The sequence below is a fragment of the Parambassis ranga genome, chromosome 3 (assembly GCF_900634625.1).
Source record: "Parambassis ranga chromosome 3, fParRan2.1, whole genome shotgun sequence".
In the NCBI taxonomy this organism is placed as follows: Eukaryota; Metazoa; Chordata; class Actinopteri; family Ambassidae; genus Parambassis; species Parambassis ranga.
The window spans coordinates 21,904,146-21,923,911 of record NC_041024.1 but is presented as its reverse complement, the minus strand read 5'-3'; the positions used below and the strand labels follow the sequence as shown (position 1 = coordinate 21,923,911).

The following is a 19,766-nucleotide window of genomic DNA, read 5'->3' as shown; positions in this document are numbered from 1 at the left end:
TTAATACTATTTCAAGGCTTGCAAAGTGCAGCACCAGGGAGGCAGCCTCAAGGCGAGCATCACATAATAAAGGAATAAAACATTCAAAGACTTTAATAAAATTAAAAAAGCAAGTAGGAGAATTTATCCACCATCAGAACCATGAAAAAAAAAACTATTTGAATGAAAAATAATCCCTTCTTTTCATGCCCCTGCACAGCTGAATGACTCCAGGCGCTGTATCGTCCTCAGGAAGTCAGTCTCTGTGCAGCTCAGAGATTCATATTTTGATGAGGGTATTTCAAAGTGTCAGGGGTTTTTAGGAGAAATATGTTAGAAAGAGGAGAGGGAGAGGAAATGCTAAGTCACTGTACAGCCTGGTCTGCGGGAGAGGGAAATGTCTTCTGTGTCCCTTTTGTAAAGTTGGATCTTTACAAAAGGTCATCTGGTGGTAATAATGACAAAACCATGATGAGAATTGACTGCGGGTTTAAGGTGAGCACAATAAAAAATGAAGATGAGTCGATGAGGCGGGAGTTTGATTTAAGGAAATGCTTCCAGTCTGACAATGTGACAGCAAAAAACCAGCCGACCTGAAGATGCAAAGAAATGGAGGGAGGAGACAGACGGGAGCGAAGGAGGGTGGAATCACCTTCCACAGAGGAGAACCAAGTGAAGAATTGAATTGCACGCTGCTGGCCGGTGTAATTGCAAAGACGCCCTGACTGAGAAAGCGATACATTGTTCCTCAGTCTCAGCTTAGAAATATTATCCTCCGCTGGAGGAATCCTCATGAGTGAAGGGGGAAAAAAAAATCAATTGATATTAAAGGCGAGCTACAGCGCGAGCTACAGGAGCCCGGGCTCGTCAGAGCGGCCCTGTTTGATATCATGCCTGGAGAGCTGGGGAGGCTGGGGGAAGATAAGTGGCCTGATTACAGCTGCTGTCTGTGTGCGTGCAGGGGTGCATAATTATATGAATGCCGCAGAGAAGCATAAATATACATGCAGCCACATATGAAAATCCAATGTCTGATGGTGACAGCTTGTCTCACAGAATAACAGGTGATGTTTTTCTTTCTGTGTGGATGTGATTCTGGGTAATGCAGTAACTCTCTGTCCCCTGTTTAACAAGTCATTTCAAAACACCAATCTGCCAGTGCGTGTTATTTCTGAATGACTTCTAATGCACCCACGTAGCCTGACAATGACCCTGGAACACAAATTTTGTTCCAAAGCTGCTGTGCCAGGCGATGCTCAGATGTCCCAAAAAAAAAAAGAAAAAAAAAAAAAAGATGATTCATAACAGCACACACACACAATTACAAACTTTGGGAACAGATGGGCATTATGGTGGTTTCTAATGTGCACTCAAAATGCTTGACAAATAAACAGAATACACTGTTGCTGTGCTTGTTGCCAGATCAGCAGTTATACAGCAGTCCCGACACTTCCCTTTTGGACATGTGGCAGAGCCAAGGTGAAATCAGATGTCTCTGTAATTGTTAAAAACCTCAAAGTGAGCACAGCTGTTATTACGCTGGGGAAGTATCAGCTACTTGTCAAATTGATGGCTAAAGTGCCAAGGCTGCTACAGTCTGTGGCCTCTGTGCTTACATAGACAGTCAGTGGGGAAATAAACATTTATTACTTATGACCTCTTGACACAGCTTCCGCAGACATGTTTGATTATTATGTTGACATTTTTAGATGAATATTTGATCAAATTTTTTGCACTCCATTTATATGTGGCCAAACCCTGTCTTTGTACACCTCTGTGGGTCCCACAGCGCTCTCCAAGGTGCTGATCCTGTTTCTGTGCAAACGCTATAGGGAGCTATCCCTGGTGCTCATTCTCTCGCTTTCTCTCTCCCACCCATTCAAACTAGTAGGACAGCTGTCACCAGTGGGAATTTCCAGCCAATAAATTACTATGTTTAATCTGTGACTTTCCCTGTTTCCTGACATGTACTTCTACAACCCCCTATTGTTGTTTCCTGGGTGTATCAGAGAATGGCTCCATTAGATTTGTTTGCTGTCGTCACATAAACTCCAAATGTAAAAGTAGACTTTGCTTTTGCATTTGCATTTTTGGTTTCTTAACTAACATCTATAGTTTAAGGGCTGTAATGCCATTATTGAGATGCTGTTCTCATTCAGAAGAGTCAAAGTCTGGTACAGTTTACAAGACACTTTTTGTAAGTAAACATACCACAAAATGGCCAGAGAGAGAATAAGACAATCACGTCAAAAGCATTAATCAAACTTGGCATCAAAACTAAACAACTATACCCTAATCTTCTCACGAGATTAAGCAATCTGTTATACAATACATGAACAAAACATTCAGGTTTTTCCAGAAAAACCATAGTTAAACGAGCCTGTCATCTGTACATGGCTAAAACTAACCTTCACTAATATCCTGTTTACATGTAGCATTGTATACACATCAACTTTTTTTGTAAACATCCAACAATGTGTAAAAGGTAGAAAAGGTTAGAGTATCGTTTAACCACAAATTAGGGCTTCTCTTTTTGGGCATGCAATCCGAGCCTTATAAACAGTCACCATGTCATAAAACTGAGGTAGAAGGTGGATCAAGCCAAAACAAAGCTCCTAAAAACCTGACTAATATTAATAATGCTAATTTGGAAAAGGGCCATAAAGCATTAGTTTACGTGACATATCAAATTCAGAATATTGTCATACAATTCAGCACATGCTTAACAGACTTCACTTATTAGTATTTTATGTCAAAGTTCTTTAACACCCCCTTTCTTACATCACCAAACTGTGTGCCAAAATGTTGTTTGCTGTAACACTTCTCTGGGTGAAAGTAGACAGTAGCATTGTGAAAATGCCCCCCTGTGGTGAAGCCTGGGTTTGTATGCCGTCAGCAGTAACCATCATTAAGCAGCTAATAGAAAGTAAGATGCCTTTCAGCACAACTCAACTCCTGCATTCACACAGCAGCAGGAGGAGATGATGTACCTTAATGTAGGAGGAATATGACAGGCTTTTGTTAAAGTGAGTGTTTGGATGAAGTGAGCACAGCAGGTTCAAATATTTGATGTCAACTCAGGTGTTTTTTAGTCATCCTCCCTGCGGTTGTGTATCCTGGCAGCTTGCATTTCCTGTTCTTTCTATGAGATGCCTAAGCCTAAACAGAAAGACACTGTACAGCGGAGCTGGCCAATAACACTGACAGAGAGACAAAGAAACAAGCGAGGCAGAGCCAATCAGACATTGCTAATGGGGCCCCTGGCACAGAGAACAGCTTGTATCCCTGAAGAAGAAGAAGCAGGGGTATGTCTGAGATGGACACATACACACACACACACACACACACACACAATTGTAAGAGTGCATCAGAGGAGTACTGGCATGAGCGCAGGGAGAGGATTCATTTGATCACGGGTGTTGTGTCAAGTGTTAATGCATGCAAAGTGTGTGAGTGATGTCCATTTCTCTGCAGGCTAAGGTCAGCGGCCATCTCTCCGGAGCTTTTACTGTCACAGACCACTGGGCTCGACATTTCCTGCCTGCCACCAGGCCATTTGGCAAACAGCAGGCTTTAGCGCGCTCCCTATCTGTGTGTGTATGTGCATGTTTGTGTGTGTATGTGTGTGTGAGGCAAAGGAATACAGAAGGAAAATGAGAAAATGTGTGCACGTTGGCGTGGATATGTGTGGTTCAGTTGGTGGGGCTTTTAGGAAGTGGAGGAGTTGGAATATGGTGTGTGTGTGTGTGTGTGTGTATACACCCTTGGGAAAGTCCATCTGTTTCATGCTGTTAAAGGTGTCACTTTGCAGAGACAATTTAAGGACAGCGCCCTACCACTGACCTTTAATCTGTGTTCAGCTCTATGACTGCACATAATATGACACAGACTGTCCACATTGTTACGCTCTAAACAAAAAAGCATCCTCTGCTCAGCATGTTGGTCCGGTTGTGTCAAAATGTTGTTCTTGTGTTGTTAAGCAGCTCTTAGTAGTGTCATTTTCTCAACAAGGAATGCTATCTTTTTCATTTATTTGATATAAACTGCCAGCAAGCAGAGACACATAAAGAACATAAACAAGATTGCCAAGATCTCCACAACAAAAGACTATTCTCAAAGTACTGATAGCTTTTAGAATGCTAACAGAAGGTTTTAATAAAATCCATTTTACCTTATGAAAATGCAAACAAGGCACAAAATGTAATCACATCCTCCTCTTCTCTCATATGGTGTAAAGTGCGATGTTATGTTGTAGCGAAATAGCTAATTCAGATTTTCTCATGATAGTGATCAATAACTCTTTCACTGTCCAGCTTAAATAAAAGTATAAAATGTGATGTATTGTATCTGACAGGCTGAAATTGCTGTTTGTTTGCCATCTGTGTGAGTGTGTGAAAGGTGACCCTCTCTCCTTATTGCATATGCAGAGAAGTTAACAGAGGTTGATTACCGTGTGTGTTAGGTTGGAAAACTCTCTGAAGCCTCTGAAGCCTCTGAATGGCAGGCATGAAAACAATGCTAACAGGATGTCTGAGATCCACGTGGAAGGCTGCAGTGGAACATATGCATAAACGTAACTGTAACTAACAAAAACAAGGTTACTGTCAATTAAAGTAATATGTGGTGCTGCATTATATCTTATTCTACCCCTTATATATGTATTGAGATACATCTGAGATCCAAGCGCTTTGAGACAATTTCTGATTGTAAAATGCGCTATATAAATAAAACTGAATTGAATTGAATTGAATTGAATCTGCTTCTACAGCAGCAGTTGCTGGATAATCCAACCTTCAAGCTAAACTACAACTTTTATTGCATTGAAAAACTACAGCCTCGGTTCTTAAAAGGTTCTATTTGTGCCGTGAATGTTGATTTGAGTTGTAGTTCTCAAATCTTTTTGAAAATGGCTTTTATCATGTACTGCACAGTTTCCAAGAGTCATCTCTCCCTCTTACTTCTTCTGTGTCTCCTCCACACTTATTCGATCTCTTTTCCCTCTGACCCTTCTAACCTCCCTCGTTCTCCCCTGATTTCAGTCCCTTCTCCTGATGGTGTTGGCTTGCTCCCTAAGCTGCACGAGCCAATCAGGGGCCTCCCCTGACCCACATCTTATCACTGATTGATGACTGATGGCTAAGGCACAATGCAGACCACAATGCAGCCTTTCAATTAACCTTGTTCTCACATAGTCCCAGATGTGTGTGTGTGTGTATATAGTTTTGAGAGCTTTGTTTTTGAATGGCCAAGTACAGTATTAGCTTCAGATAAATATGATGGTATGAGTTACTTCACAATGAGTTCACAAAATTTAAAGAGACAGATGGTGTAAAAAGCTTGTCTGAATAACTGAGCGCATTCAGGGTGCGAGTGTGTGAAATAGACAAACGTAGGATAATTCACTTTCACAGACATTCAAGACTTCTCAGATCCCTCCTTTGCTATGCCTGCAGTGTATTATTGCATGTTTGTCAGTGGGATGTCACGCCACGCTCCCCAGGGTGCGTTTGATCTGACTCACCCTCACAGGCCTGGGAGCGACTAGTCTTTCATGCAGAAAAAACCCAACAGAGTGTACCATTGGTAGCTGCTAAATGTGAAGGAACACTGCACTTATCCATATGGTCAAAAAAAATAAATAATTTGAAACTATGGCTATTACACAGAGGGGCCAGCAGCACTGCAATAACACTTTTTTTTGCTGATTTTTCACTATTTGCCATGTGACATCCATACATATTTAAGGCGTATAGCTTTACTTCATAGCTTCATACTCTATTTAACAGTTCATTGCAGTAGTAAAAGGTTCCTCTGCATCAACAACGCATTAAAGATGCATAAACGCCCCATTCACCGACTAAATCGCAACTTCCTTCCCTCCAAAACGCTCGCTGTTCAAGGCCAAAAAAACCCACCGAGATGTACACACGGTGCAGCTTTAAAGCATTATCTGTGTATATTATGTGCCGTATAATCACTTTAAATTTAGACCAGCTCCATAAAATTGGTGCTGCATCGTGCACATTATTAATACACAGCACTCAGGAATGTGCATGAATGTAAAGTGTTGCCATGTCAGCTCCAACACTAAATAGTCAACACATTCTTTTTCAGGGTGTTGTAGAGTTTTGGTGACACGTCAGCAAAAAAATAAAAATAAAAATACAGAGAATAAATAGTAGTGGTAAAATGGTAAAATAGTCAAAATCTGCCAATATTTTGATGGAGGTGACTCAAAAGATATATTAACTATATAAATATGTATTCACAACATATATTTAAGGGACTGCTACATCAACACATTGCTTTTTCCCTTCCCTTAACTGAATGCCAGAGCTGATGTAAAACAACCCTGAGGTAAACCTTATATAAGCTTGTGTGCAGAACCAAACAGTGCAACATCGCAGGCTATTCATGGGCACAGCGTCTCATTCTCCCCACTGCAATGAATTGGTGCAGGAACTTTAAGTGGTAGCATAACATTTGGAAGGAATGGAACTATGAATAATACACATGCAAACACACAAGCAAGCCCGCATACAGCTGCACACAAACAGACACATACCTTCCATATGAACTGATAGTGATATGCAAGGATTGGTACGTGTGTCTAGCACATACATTCTTTATAGATAAGGAACAAAAGCAATTCAATTATAACTGCTATTAACTGCATGTGAAAGCACAGCATGCCTATGTGCCTATTCTGCCTGCAGACCAAGTACTGGACGTCAGTGATGCTGAGGCAACCAGACAGCCGCTACACACATACAAACACACACCGACACACTGTAGACAGTACATATTTCCTTCCAAAACAATAAACTACAGAAGTGCAAATAACACCTTGCGCTTCTCACCTCTTCTCTTCCTTTCCCAAGCCTTTGCTAACATAACATGAAAGCTAAGCAGCCAGCTAAGATGGAAACAGTGAGGATAAGTAGGAATAAACTAAGATAAAGAGCTGGAAGAATGAAAGTCTCTAAGGCAGGGAGAATTGGTAAGAAGAGAAGATGCAACGGAGAACAGAAGAGGTGGAACACAGGATGAAGTGTGTGGCCATTTGACCCCTGCAAGGTGCTCAGCTTAACACCAGCCGCATGAATAAACAACCACATCTGATTTCCCCTGGCTGAGGGAAAGGAGACGGGTACGTTCTGAAGCCAGACGTATGTTGATTTGTCGCATTCATGTCTTTAAGGGAAAGAAATTACTCTTCACAACAGCTTTCAGGTGGCAAGGCTTGAAAATCTGTCAATGGAAGGTTTCTCAGATTTACTGACAGACAGAAGAGCTGCAACACCTGCTTTCCTTTCAAATCATGATCAAGCAGTGCCACTTAAATGCTCTGCATAGGTGTGAAAAAAGCAACTTTTGCCATTAAGTTAAAAACTAAGAGAACTGACAACTAAGTAAATGTAATGTTAGGAAGTCATTTGTGCGAGTGCTCATCATATTTGACTGAAAGTTATGCTTACATAGTTACAAGATTGACAATGATATGTAAATAAATCCCCCTTTAAAGGACCCCTGTTGGTGTTAATCAGCTTACTAAATGCCTGCAATTAATTCCATCACAAACTGTATTTTTCAGCCTTGACAAAGCTGAAAAATGTAACAAGCTATTTGACGTGTGCTGCCCATGAACAGATGTCATATTTATTATGGTGTTTGTTATTTCAGGTTTTGTCTTACAAGGAGGAAGCCAACAGAGACAAGTAGGTTCTGAATAGTTCCAGCACTAGTCTAGTCATAAATACAAAGAAAAGGATAACAGCAAGCTGAGTTTTAAACAAGCGTTCATATGGATAGAATATAATAAAAAACAACTACAGAACATCCTGTAAATTCCACAGCCCTTTACTGCTGCATCCAGTTTCACAGACACCAAACCATCAATGTTGTTTAAAGGGTAATTTTTCTACAAATTTTACTAAAACATTGTTTATAATTTATACATGATAAATGTAAAATGTAATATGATATTTACTGACCCTGGCACTGCAGGACAAAGCGGGTCCAGATGATGGATGGATGGATATCTTTTATTTACAGTGCACTCTGTTTCAGATTTTGAGCTCTTATTGTTTTCTATCTTGGTGAATCAATAAAATGAATCTGAACATAAAGCTCACTGTCAGTGGACAATCAATCAGACGACAATCAATCTTGCCATACTGAAGAATGGGTCTATATAAGATGATATAAAGATCTTTTTTTCTGAATGTTCTTGATTGCAGGTCTCCTCACACACTATTCGAGGTGTGGATGAACTGGATTTTCTTTTTCCTACCTACACACTCCATCCCCTGGCACCTCTCTGCACACCTAATTACCTTTCACAGTTAGCCCTAACTTCAGTATTGAGTTATGGTTACAAGTTGTCAGTTCTTCAATAGCCTCATTTACAAGTTAGGCAGACCCAAAATTGAATTTCAAATGACCATGAAAAGATAATGCCTCATCAACTGTCACAAAACCACCAGGATTTCAAGTCAAAGTACAATCATTCACACATGTATTCAGGCTGCAATGTGGCTGGAAACATCAAACTCAGTGTGATGGGCCTTCGTTGATAGGGCTCCACTCTGAGTGGCGCTTTCTACCATCAGAGGACGACTGTCATGCTGCCTACAAATCCAGTTTTTAACGCTCTGTTACTGTGATGAAATTTCTGATAATCTCCACAAAATATGCAGCTGTCCTGAGGGGAGTTGGGCTCAGCTCACATGATGCTGGCTCCATGAAAGCTATGCTGCCAGCACAATGGAGCTGCATGTAATTTATCCTGAGTTCCTACTGAGAAAAATCAGTCTGAATACTGTACAAGTCAACTGACACTGAAATTTTATTAACAAAGACAGAGTGTAGAATCCTCTGCTTTTGATCCCGGTTACATATCAACTTTTAATCCAAAGATGCACAGATCATACAGATTCTAGCCTTTCAGCATGCCAAATTATGTAGATTAATAATGATGGGGGATGTATGTATGTATGTATTGTATTCGGTCAGTCCCAACACCTAAATGTCACAATGTCACACAATGCAAGTGCATAAGAGATGGTTTCATTACACAAATTTTAATTGTCAACAACACAGAAAATGCCTTCAGAGACCTCACAAATGTCAAAATCTTAAAGTAAAAAAAAAACATCATAATTCTAATAATAATGACAGTGAGCCTTCTGTGTGCTGAAGACTCTTATTCCCTGGAGAGTTTAATAATGACATTTGTCCTTCTCAGAGGGAAATATTTGTCTTATTTTGACTGACTACACTTTTTATTTCTGGCTTTTTGTTTTGTTTGTCTCCCCTCTGTCTTTGTTCATTCTGCTGATCTTTCTTCCTATTTGATTCTGTCTAGCATTCATCATACCTCTGAGGACACATCCTCTCTCGGGTGCCTTGTTCGAGCACCATCTTTACCAAGCGAGCTACAAAAAATATATAAAAAAAAATAAAAATAAAAAAAAAATCTAACATGCAGGAACAGGATGGGATTTATCAATCTGCAGAGCACAGCAAAGAGAATGAACAGAAGGCCGTTGTGTATCTGTGCTGTATCTTTACTCCTCATCTGTGTGAGTCTGTGAGCTGCCGGCCATCTCAAATGAACTTCACAAATGATTCAGACAGACAGCTCTTGGAAATACGCTGGGTTTAATCCTTGTCTGTGAGCCAGACCCTTGGCAAGGTGAAATAAGACAGCCTTGCTGTTAAGGTGTTGAGGGCTGAATTGCAATTAAAAATTGAGGAGTTTAAAAATTCCATGTCTATTCTATAGCTGAAAGTCAAACCACACCAAGTGTATCATTATCACAAGTGAATATTGTTAAGTAAACAAACAAATAAATAAATAACCCAGTGCAAGTACAGGTTCTGCTTTAAGGCGAGATGAAAAAGTCAATAAAACACTGTAAACACAGTTGCAGTGGGGAATGATACAGATACATCCATCTATTGCTGCCAGCTATCAACACTGGCTGCCACCTGACACTGAACTATCAATCTAAACCTCTACCTATCAGTCATAATCTGCAGTTTTCAATCAGAAAAACAGCACATTCAGCACAATTGGACATGTAGGGGTACGAAGACTGATGTGTTTTTTAAGCATAGGTGCTTGGGTTGTTCCTGTGCCTCCTGTTTTCTGCAGCTGGGGTGCATCACCTGCGTGCTTCACCCGATCTCACCATAACAGCAACACAACTCAGGCAAAAACTTTAAATATGTTTATCTCAGATTCCCTGTACACAGATTCCTCTCTTCCTGCAGGCAGCGTGTAAACCACCGAGGAGTGCTCAGGAGTGGGTCCCTGGCTTCAGCTAGAGGGTAATAATATAACTACATTCCACCTTTTTAACGCACATTGGGTTTGACGGAATGTGAACAGCCAAGGGGAGAAAAGAGGACTGAAACAGGCACAGAGAGCTAACATGAAAAAGCTAATCACTAGACATACAGTGTCCACTCACTGTGAAATTAAACCTTGACAACAAGAAGCCCTTAGTGCTACTTGAAATCTAAAACACATCAAAAAACACTAACCAGTATGTTTTACTGTGTGTAAGTTGTATGCAGTTACTGTATTTACAAGGTTGAGTTGAAGTTACAAGGATCACTTGACTGTACAGAGGATGAATGTCCATAGTCTGTTTGTGTATTCAAGAGTCATGGAAGTGTTCAGATGAAAGCCAAGTGCTAACAGTCAGTCACAGCTGTGTTAAAGCTTACCTGATTGGAGTACCGCATGCTGACGTTGCGCTGGTCCTGCCGTGGCACGTAGCGGTGGATGGGATCGATATCTTTGGGGCTGATCAGCTCATCCACTGCAATGCAAACACACAAAGGTATATATGAAAACCATGTGATGTACACTCCACACAGGCAAGGAGAATAAAGCCAGCAAAGTAAGACAAAGAAATCATTTTCACACAGTAAGTGAATACAACTGCATCTCTGGATGAGTGTCAGTGAAGAAATAAGTAATATTTACAGACATGAAATAATAATTAATAATGACATATCACATAATGTGCGGTAGGAATATGACCTTAGGGTCATGCATTTTGCACGACTGATGAGCTTACAGATTGATGTTAAAACACACAGAATGAACGCGTGGGTTGTAGTCATGATACTAACACACACACACACAGACACACACAAACACACAGACATACCCAGCAGTTTGGCAATATGGTACAGGGCCTGACCCCACAGGAAGAGCTTCCCATCACGACCAGAGTTGCTAGGGAAACGCTTCTGGCTCCCATGCTTGCTCTGCTCCGCCTCCACAAAGTCAGCAGGTACATAGTAGTATTTAGGGATCACTACATGACCTGACATGAGAGACAAGAACTTTGAGCACTTAACAGCACCTTTTCCATGTGTGTTTGAGAGAAAGTGAGAATAATAAGGGAATAAATAGAAGTTTAAAAACACTGTATATTATTACACAGCACAATATACAGAGCGGACGAATCATATGGGTTCCTATAACAGCAGTAATTCCAGCAATCTAAGTATATATTGCACACATTGCATGCTTATACAATGCAGGGGCATATATGTTTTATATATTTTGGGACAAAAGAACTCCAACTAAAACAGGGATATGTAAGAGGTACTGAAAGGTGTTTTATCCGCTGATTCAACTAACACATTTTTGAATGCTCACAATTCAAATGTTATGCAGTCTTTTTCCTGCTAATGAGTGTGTGTGAGGTGGGTCCTTTGTGGCCCAACAGTCTAGCTATGTAAATACATGGGGTCCAGGGGTCTAACCTGAGTCAGTGAAAAATACTGACTCAAAGTTATTACTGCATGTATGCACGAGCCCCCTGCATGAGTCTGGTGTTTCACCCAAACAATGGGGGAGCCCATGACTCCTGGGAGGTCGGACAAACCTACAGCAGAGGACACAAAAGCGTCTTCACACAGCAGCAAGTACATTCATGGGTTTAGACTTTATAAGCATTAATGGTGAAATGGGAAAAAGTGCTATTGTGTTATCCTCTAAAGCCCAGCCAATTAATTTCAGGAGTTTTGTTAATTCATACAGAACCATTACAAAGGCTGTCTGAGACATCTGGGGCAACTTAAGTCAGCCCTGTCTCACATCATTATCCTTTCTGCACTCCAATTATTCCCGTTCTATTATGAACAGACCAATAAAAACTCTTGACATCCCTATCATTTAACTGTCCCCCCCCACACACACCCCCCTCTCCCTCACAGCATTGGGTTCAGGTGGATACAGTAGTAGGCTGAGTTCACTTGAATGTAACGGCTCTGCGAGCCTCGGTCACAGTATGTGGCGTATGAATATGTATGACAAGATTTAATGAAAGAAAGTTTTGAAATCGCTAGAGGGGGAGAGAACAGAAGCCGAATCAACCTTATTGATATGCCAAAGGAGATAAAGTGTGTGTGTGTGTGTTTGAGCATTTCCTATTTTTAATGTGTGTGTGCATTAATAATGTAATTACTCACCCTCAAAAGAATGGAAGATGATAGGTTCAAGGAGTTCCTGGTATTCTTTGACCTGTGCCTTATTTCCTCTGAACACACCTAAACACACACACAAATTTCAATAACACGTTACAGTAGTAAATGCACCTTGTTCTGAAGCCGACAACATGCATTAAATCAGATTACACACAGTGCTTAAATTTACCTTTTTTAGAGATCTGAGTCTGCTTGATTTATTTTTCCTTGTTCCCTTAGCTTACCTCATAAATTTCACATATCACATCTTTTTTTCAAGTGTGTCTGTAAGTCCTCCTAAAACCTGACAACCGCCAAAATGTAATTTCCCATCAAACACTACAAGTCTGTCTTCCATCTTAGAAATGGCCCACTTGAGGCATCGTAACAGCAGCAATGGATAGAACAAGGCTTACCGTCAATCATCATGTAGATGAAAAATATGGGAAACTCGCACTCGATGCCATCAAAAAGCTGAAGGAAGACAGAGAGAGGAGGAATTATTGCTTTTTTCCCATCTCAGAAAGAGAGAGACAGAGGGAGACAGGGGGACTTTTGAAGCAGTGGACGGCTGAACTTTATTAGCGCTGAATATGGAACGAAGCGACATGGCGAAATAAAATAGATGGCATGACACTCTGAATGAAAACTGATAGAACAGAGAGGAATAATAATCATCCCTCACAAGGTCATTTTCAAAGCTGCGTTGTTTGTTTTGAGCAGGACGTTTCAAGGTCTAACATGTCAGAAAGTTTTGATGAGACAAATAAGGCACACGGCAGGAGAACAGTGACTACAGACCCGCTTTGTTTTTCCTTGAGACTTCAAAACTGAAATACTGAAAACTGATTTAATTAGATGTCCTGACACTGAAAAGAACACTTGAGCAAAGTATAAAAATGTACTCATGAATGTAAACCTCTGTAAACTTTAGAAAGAAGCAGCAACTCCAGTATTTTTACATGCTGGGTGATCTGGGAAACTTTTACACCACAAACATTGCTTCATTTTTGCAGTTTAATTTGCACCAAAGTGTGATTGACACCTATGGAAACTGTTTGGATAGGTCTGAAAGCAACTTTAACAGGATGATATATTCAACTATTAGCCTCAAAAACAGCATAGAGTTGTAGACTAACACCTTGGTAAACTGTTTACAAAATTTGAATACACAAAGTTTCTATACTTTGCCCAGCAGAGCTTATAGATCCTTTTCCTCCATAGCTGGTATGATACCATCTTCACTGTCAAAGTGGCAACCTCTGTTACCCAAGAAGAGAAGTGGGTTTATGAAGGTGCCTATTTGTTGAACATTGATGGGTGTTGGATACGTTCAAAATTCAAAATTTCTGTATGATACAGAATACAGTTTAATGTGTCGTTATATTGAAGCAAATTCATATTTACTTAAACTAAACCTCCTCCTCATAAACACTATACAGGCAAGAGTCTATTTGCTGGATTATTCTCTGAGTCTTTTGCAATCATATTATGGCATGCACACTATACTGTCAAAAACCTTATAGTAAGATGTTTGGTTTCATGTATTAAAGGCAGTCAAATACATTGGATAGTAATTCATCCCCATCATGTTTATCCTCACCTGAAGCAGATCAATTCAACTGAGATCATCAAGGTCAGTGTGTAAAAATACAAACAAGCTGCAGATTTTTTTTCTATTAACATTTCCCAAAGAAAAAAAAATCCATCAACTTGAAATAAATGCCATTAGCCCTGACTACATGTATCTCCGGGCCTCATCTTAACACTGATAGAAGATAACAGAGATTACATCCTAATGCAATAACAAATGCGTGGTTGGGCAGGCGTCATACACCATAATTCACATTCGGGAGCTGCTTTCACCATCACTGAACAGATACTTTTTCTCCGTATAAATGTGCTTCTTTGAATGGTTAATGTCTGCACCCTGTGATTATGCAGGTATGCATGGCCTGTGTGTATTTCAGCAAAGATGAGAAGCGGTGAGAGAGGGTTGAGGGGGGGGGGCATGAAAGACAGGAGAGTGCATAAAGAGATACAGAGGCAGGGGAGGGGTGAACTGGGAGAGTACGAGGAAAGGGAGAGCTGAGGCAGTCACCCAATAAGGCATGGGCTTTCTGGCCCGTTGAGGCTGTAAACAGGCAGGGATCCCTGGTGTTTTGTGGTTGAGCAGCTCGACTGATTGGTAAAACTGTCTATCACACGGGCTGCTGCTGCTCTCTGTCAATGGTAAACAGACAGGGAGCATGGACATCTGCCCTGCTGTGCATTCTCTCTTAAATACCAACAACAACTTCAGTCAGTGAGTTCTGTGGGGAGGACCTGGTCTACCTGCGACAGACAGGGTTCTCACCATGTGAGACGCTCCTGAGCCATTTTACTTCTCTGCGTGGTAGCGAAGCAGGTGACATTCTTTGTGATGCTGTTCATCTCCAGCCTCTAATTCTGGCTTCTTATCTAACATTAAAAAATATGCTTGTTCCAATATTCATTACGGGCAGTAATCCTGTGGTAATATTTACTGCATTGTGTAATAAATAGACATCTGGCACAGCTTCCTCTTATATAACTGAGAGTTTTTATTCTTATTTGCTGATATAGTAGCGAATATATTGCAGGAAGGAAAATGAAGAAGGAAATTATGTTATGAAATGTAACTGGCATCAATGTCTTCCATGATAAATCTGTCTGCTGGCTGGTGTAGGACTGAGGGCAGGATGGAGCCTGAAGGAACTGAGGTATTAAAATACTGTGTTAGATAATTCCTTGTATGCTTTCAGCTATGAGATTAAATAAAGCTAATTTCAAAAGTGGTTCAGAGTTGTTGCCTGTTGAGTGCCCTCTGTAACATATTATGCAAACACTTTAATCATCAGTGATTTAGTTAGTTTGATCTCACACCCACCTTTTATAATCAATCTAATTAAGAACAGTCATTTTGTCACTATAGAATTGATCTATAATTAAGCACAGTCCAATAATTCCTCTCCTCTTTACACTGCCTCACCAGAATCATCAGAACCACATGACACTACAGTTTGATTCGCATGTAAATCTTTGCTGTTTTCTCCGTCTGAACCTCTGAAGCTCATTAATTCTAGGATGTTAGCGCCCCAGCTAATGCAATGATTTGTTTAGCATTAAGAGTCCAGCCTCTGATTCACTCATGGTACGCTCACTGAGCTGTCATTCGGCCAGGATCACAGGGGATTCAAGAAAGGACAGCGAACACACACACACCATCTCTCTCTCTCTCTCTCTCTCTCTATCACACACACACACAGGTGATTTGGGGTGAAATACCTGGAGGATTAAAAAAAAACTTTGGAGGCTAAGTCACTGGTGAATCTCTTAGCATTATCATAAAAGGATAATACCTTTGCAGGATTATACACTTCAAAAACTTTTCTAATGTCAAGCACTTTCAGGCTTAACTTTTTCACATTTTTTAGTGGCTAAGAGTGCTCCTCAAACCTCACATGTGCTTATTTATTTAAAAACTTTTTTCTGATAGTACGGTACAACTGCCGTCTTTTGTCTCTTGAGGTGTTCCTCAGGGATCTAGTCTGGATCCTGCACTGTTTTTGATCTATATTCTCTGTTTGTGGCATACCATTGACAGAATAGTAATATTTATTTCATCAGATACGCTTGTGGCACTAGGCACAGAGTTGAAGACTTCAAGACAAAAACAGGAAAAAGAACACTCACCTTCATTTCAGCAGGCTTGTAGTAGCGTCTATTTATGTCTTCATTTGAGGTACGGTAGCCATCGCGGAGGTAACGTTTGAAACCATATTTGCCCCGTAGTTTGCGGACAATCTTGTCAAGTGTCTGGCTGTAAAGAGCGTCATCGTCCAGCGCAAAGGCAGGATAACTGATGGTCGGAAGCAAGGCTGCATCTGTGTTCTGCCAGGGGGAAAAGATTGACTTTACACAGTAATAGGCTTCACCAATAGTTTTTAAAATACACATTTTCCTTACCATTGAAGCACACAATGAGACAAATCTGTGAGTCTGATAGGTATCATTTGTGGACTGCATATTCACAATCATGTGCTAGACAGGTGCATAAGTGTGAAAGCATCTGGGTATGAATGACAGAAGCCTCATTTAAAAGGTGCTTTCTGACTAAATATCAATTGGAGCAATCATTAGGAATTAATACTGTTATCAGGCTTGACAAACAATAACTGACCATCTCAATTTATTTTTGTTTATAATACTCTATTAAGCATTGAAATTGAAAGCTATTAGGTCTCAGTTTCTCTGCAAACAGCTATGAATATTTAAAGATTATTAACAGACAGCGCCTTGTGGATGCTCTGTAGTCTCGGCATGAAAGTCCCTAAAAACTGCATTGATGTGCTGTCTAATTGGGCTGCTATGAACTTGTTTGTCAACCACCTAAAAGACTTGATTGCTGCTAAAGTTATTATTCTCTGTCTATAGCCAAATTATTTCATATTCTTGTTATAACTCAAATCTGCATGTTCACACCCTTTCGTAGCTGCAAGAGAAATGAGAACACTCAGGGTGCAGGGATTGAATATTGACTTTCAATCTTTGAACATATTACTAGAGCTACTGATATTGTATTGACATTTACTTATCTTGACATAATCCTCTCCTCTGTTGGTCTTTGAGTCCTTGCTGCACTTCATCCTTCCTTCCAGCTCCTTAATGTCAATCTCATACAGCTGTAATGCCACTCTGATCACCTAATTACACTCATTTCCTCACAAGTTGATGGCAGCTATCCTGCCTGGCACATTCAGCACACACCGAGAGGCCAATGTGGTCATTTAAGTGTCTGCAAGTGACAGAGCGGAAATAGGGAGTTTACTCCTGCTTTCTTTTCTTCACCCCCCCCCCCCCCCACCTCTCTGCAGCTCCCTCTCACTTTTGCCATTTCTCGTCACCACCAGGTATAGGGAGTGTAATGAGTGCACCGTGAGGGAAATACATAGCTGAATTGATATCCACTGACATATTGACAGGAGTGTGTGCTTTGTTTGATGCGTGCAATTAACCTTTTGGGTTTCTGACATATGCATGGAAGGCTACTTTGGTGAATATTATGCACGCAGCTGCTTCCCTGAGTCAAAAACACGTGGGTGAGAGGATGCAGTCTGCATAAAAGTATGAAATCAGAGCCCCAAAAAACAAACAAAAAAACATTGAAACAATATTTAAAGGGACAGTTCACACCAAATCCAAACATTCATATTTTTTCCATCTTTTAACCATTTACACTGCTTTAAATTAGAGAGTTTTCAGCATTAGATTTCAGCTCGTGATACTCTCAGTGCCACAAAACAAGTAACCTGGCAGTGTCTCTTCTCAGAGATTATGGCCAATTTTCTACCACATCACAGCCTGCCACTTATCCTTACTCGGAGGTAACATGCCATCTACCCATGTTTATAGTCACGTGCTGGATGTATTTAGACAAAAAGTTCCAACATGAAATTGGATGTGGAATTTCTGTGTAAAGGGACAATTGTAATTTTTGGCTTATTTTATTTTTTATTTTTCTGTTATCTGGGATACATATGTATCACTAGTGCATTTTTCAATATTGTTTTTTAATTTATGTGATTTAACTAATAAAAAAAATATGTTCCTTAAAGATGGATAGCTTTTGTTCTTGCTGTTCTCAAGATTTCTCACTAAAATGCTTGTGGTGCAATGTGCAATGTCAGAGTTTAACAAAAGTCAGTACAGAGATTGCCATAAATGTTGCTGTTTTCGAATGCGGTTAAGGAGGATGAGCAGCAGATAGATGGATGAACTCACATGGGAGCGTGACTCTCGGGGCAGCAGGGAGCAGAGGGTTTGCCTGTTCCTGTTGTGGGCGTCCAGATCCACAAAGATCACAGACCATGAGCAGCCCTGCAGCATAAAACACACACACACTGAACTATTCACCTTTCACAGATACAACAGCCACATAATTAATAATAAAGAATTTCCCCCCTCTGGGATAAATAAAGGAATTCTGATTCCGATACTAATATCTGCAGTTCTGTATGTACACAAATACACACAAGAATTCCTCCATCATTTATCAGAGAGAGAAGACAACAAAATGGTTAAAATGACTCTGCTTGAAAGCCTCCAGCACCACACCTCCGCACATCAAAACACACAACTCTTTTTCTCTGTGAAACCTGGCTGATATATTTGGCTTGCACATGTTTTTTTGAAGTGCAGTGTGGGAGTGCTTCAACAACAGCGAGTCGATAGTCATCCTATCGCTTCAAAGGGCTCCATGTGAAAACGTGAAGTGTTACTACCATAATGCAGTTTGTCCATCCAGTGCACTTAAACACCTCTGTGGAAAAAGGAAAGGCAGGCAGTTGATGCTTTTTACTTAGTATGGGAAAGGGATCAAACCCTTTTCTGGTCCAGTCCACTTCCATCCATCAACAGCCATTACATAAAACCAACTGAGTCAACCTGCTAAGCATTTTCTAATGTAAGTCAGATGAATTATGTATGAATTTTGCCAGCGTCTATTTTTTTTTATTTTTTTTCCCCCTCTGCAAAAACAGGTCTGGTCAGGGCTTTTAGTCAAATCAGCAAGCTTTGCTTTAACAATTTGCATAGTGCAGTGGATTGCTGGTCGACAATGTCGGGAGCAATGTGACATTTTAGTGAAATGGCTCTCTCAGGGAAACCTTAACCACTTTTAGAGGAGTGGATATATGCTCTTTTAAGTGGCTTCATTGACTTTTCTTCTTACAAAAAAAAAATGTCTGCTGGCGCATTTAGTTCTTATTTATATATCTACATTTATTAAAACAAATATGCTCTTTCTGTGGACCTGAGCAAAGCAAAGATCAATAAGTGAAGCAAACAAAGAGGAAAAGACATAAAGCATGATCTTTCTGTAGCAGTATATCAGACTCTGCAACAGCTCCACTTTTTTTTTCCTGAGCAGCAGGATTGTGTTTTTGTGGCTTCCTTCAAACAAACTCTGACTTATATTCAGACAGCAAAAAAAACAAACAAAAAACAAACAGTGGATTCTTGTTCTTTGTCCTTTGTTACATCAATCACTCTGTGTCTTACACCTAAGACTAAACCAGCAGTCTCAGAGACTTACCTCACATTCCTCTGTTATGGGAACGTGTACCACCAGTGAATTATAGGCCACCATAATCCATCAATGACACTATCCTTATTATTATTATGGGTTGCTAATAAATGTTGACAGAATATAGATTACGATACCCACCCTGTTCAAAGACCCTATAATGATTCACTATACTGTACATCAACCTGTC

The 19,766-nt window shown here is 40.3% G+C and overlaps 1 protein-coding gene across 3 annotated transcripts in view; it reads right to left on the bottom strand.

Annotated features, from left to right (window-relative positions):
• Positions 1-19,766, bottom strand: part of phkb (phosphorylase kinase, beta) — a 76,082-nt gene that overhangs the window by 26,922 nt on the left and 29,394 nt on the right. For all 3 annotated transcript variants that reach the window (XM_028401227.1, XM_028401226.1, XM_028401225.1), the window contains 6 exons: positions 18,274-18,369; positions 16,186-16,383; positions 12,888-12,945; positions 12,478-12,555; positions 11,166-11,324; positions 10,717-10,811 (listed from right to left, as the gene is read on the bottom strand). In XM_028401227.1, the coding sequence (XP_028257028.1) occupies positions 10,717-10,811; positions 11,166-11,324; positions 12,478-12,555; positions 12,888-12,945; positions 16,186-16,383; positions 18,274-18,369 (684 nt within the window). The remainder of the gene's footprint in view (positions 1-10,716; positions 10,812-11,165; positions 11,325-12,477; positions 12,556-12,887; positions 12,946-16,185; positions 16,384-18,273; positions 18,370-19,766) is intronic.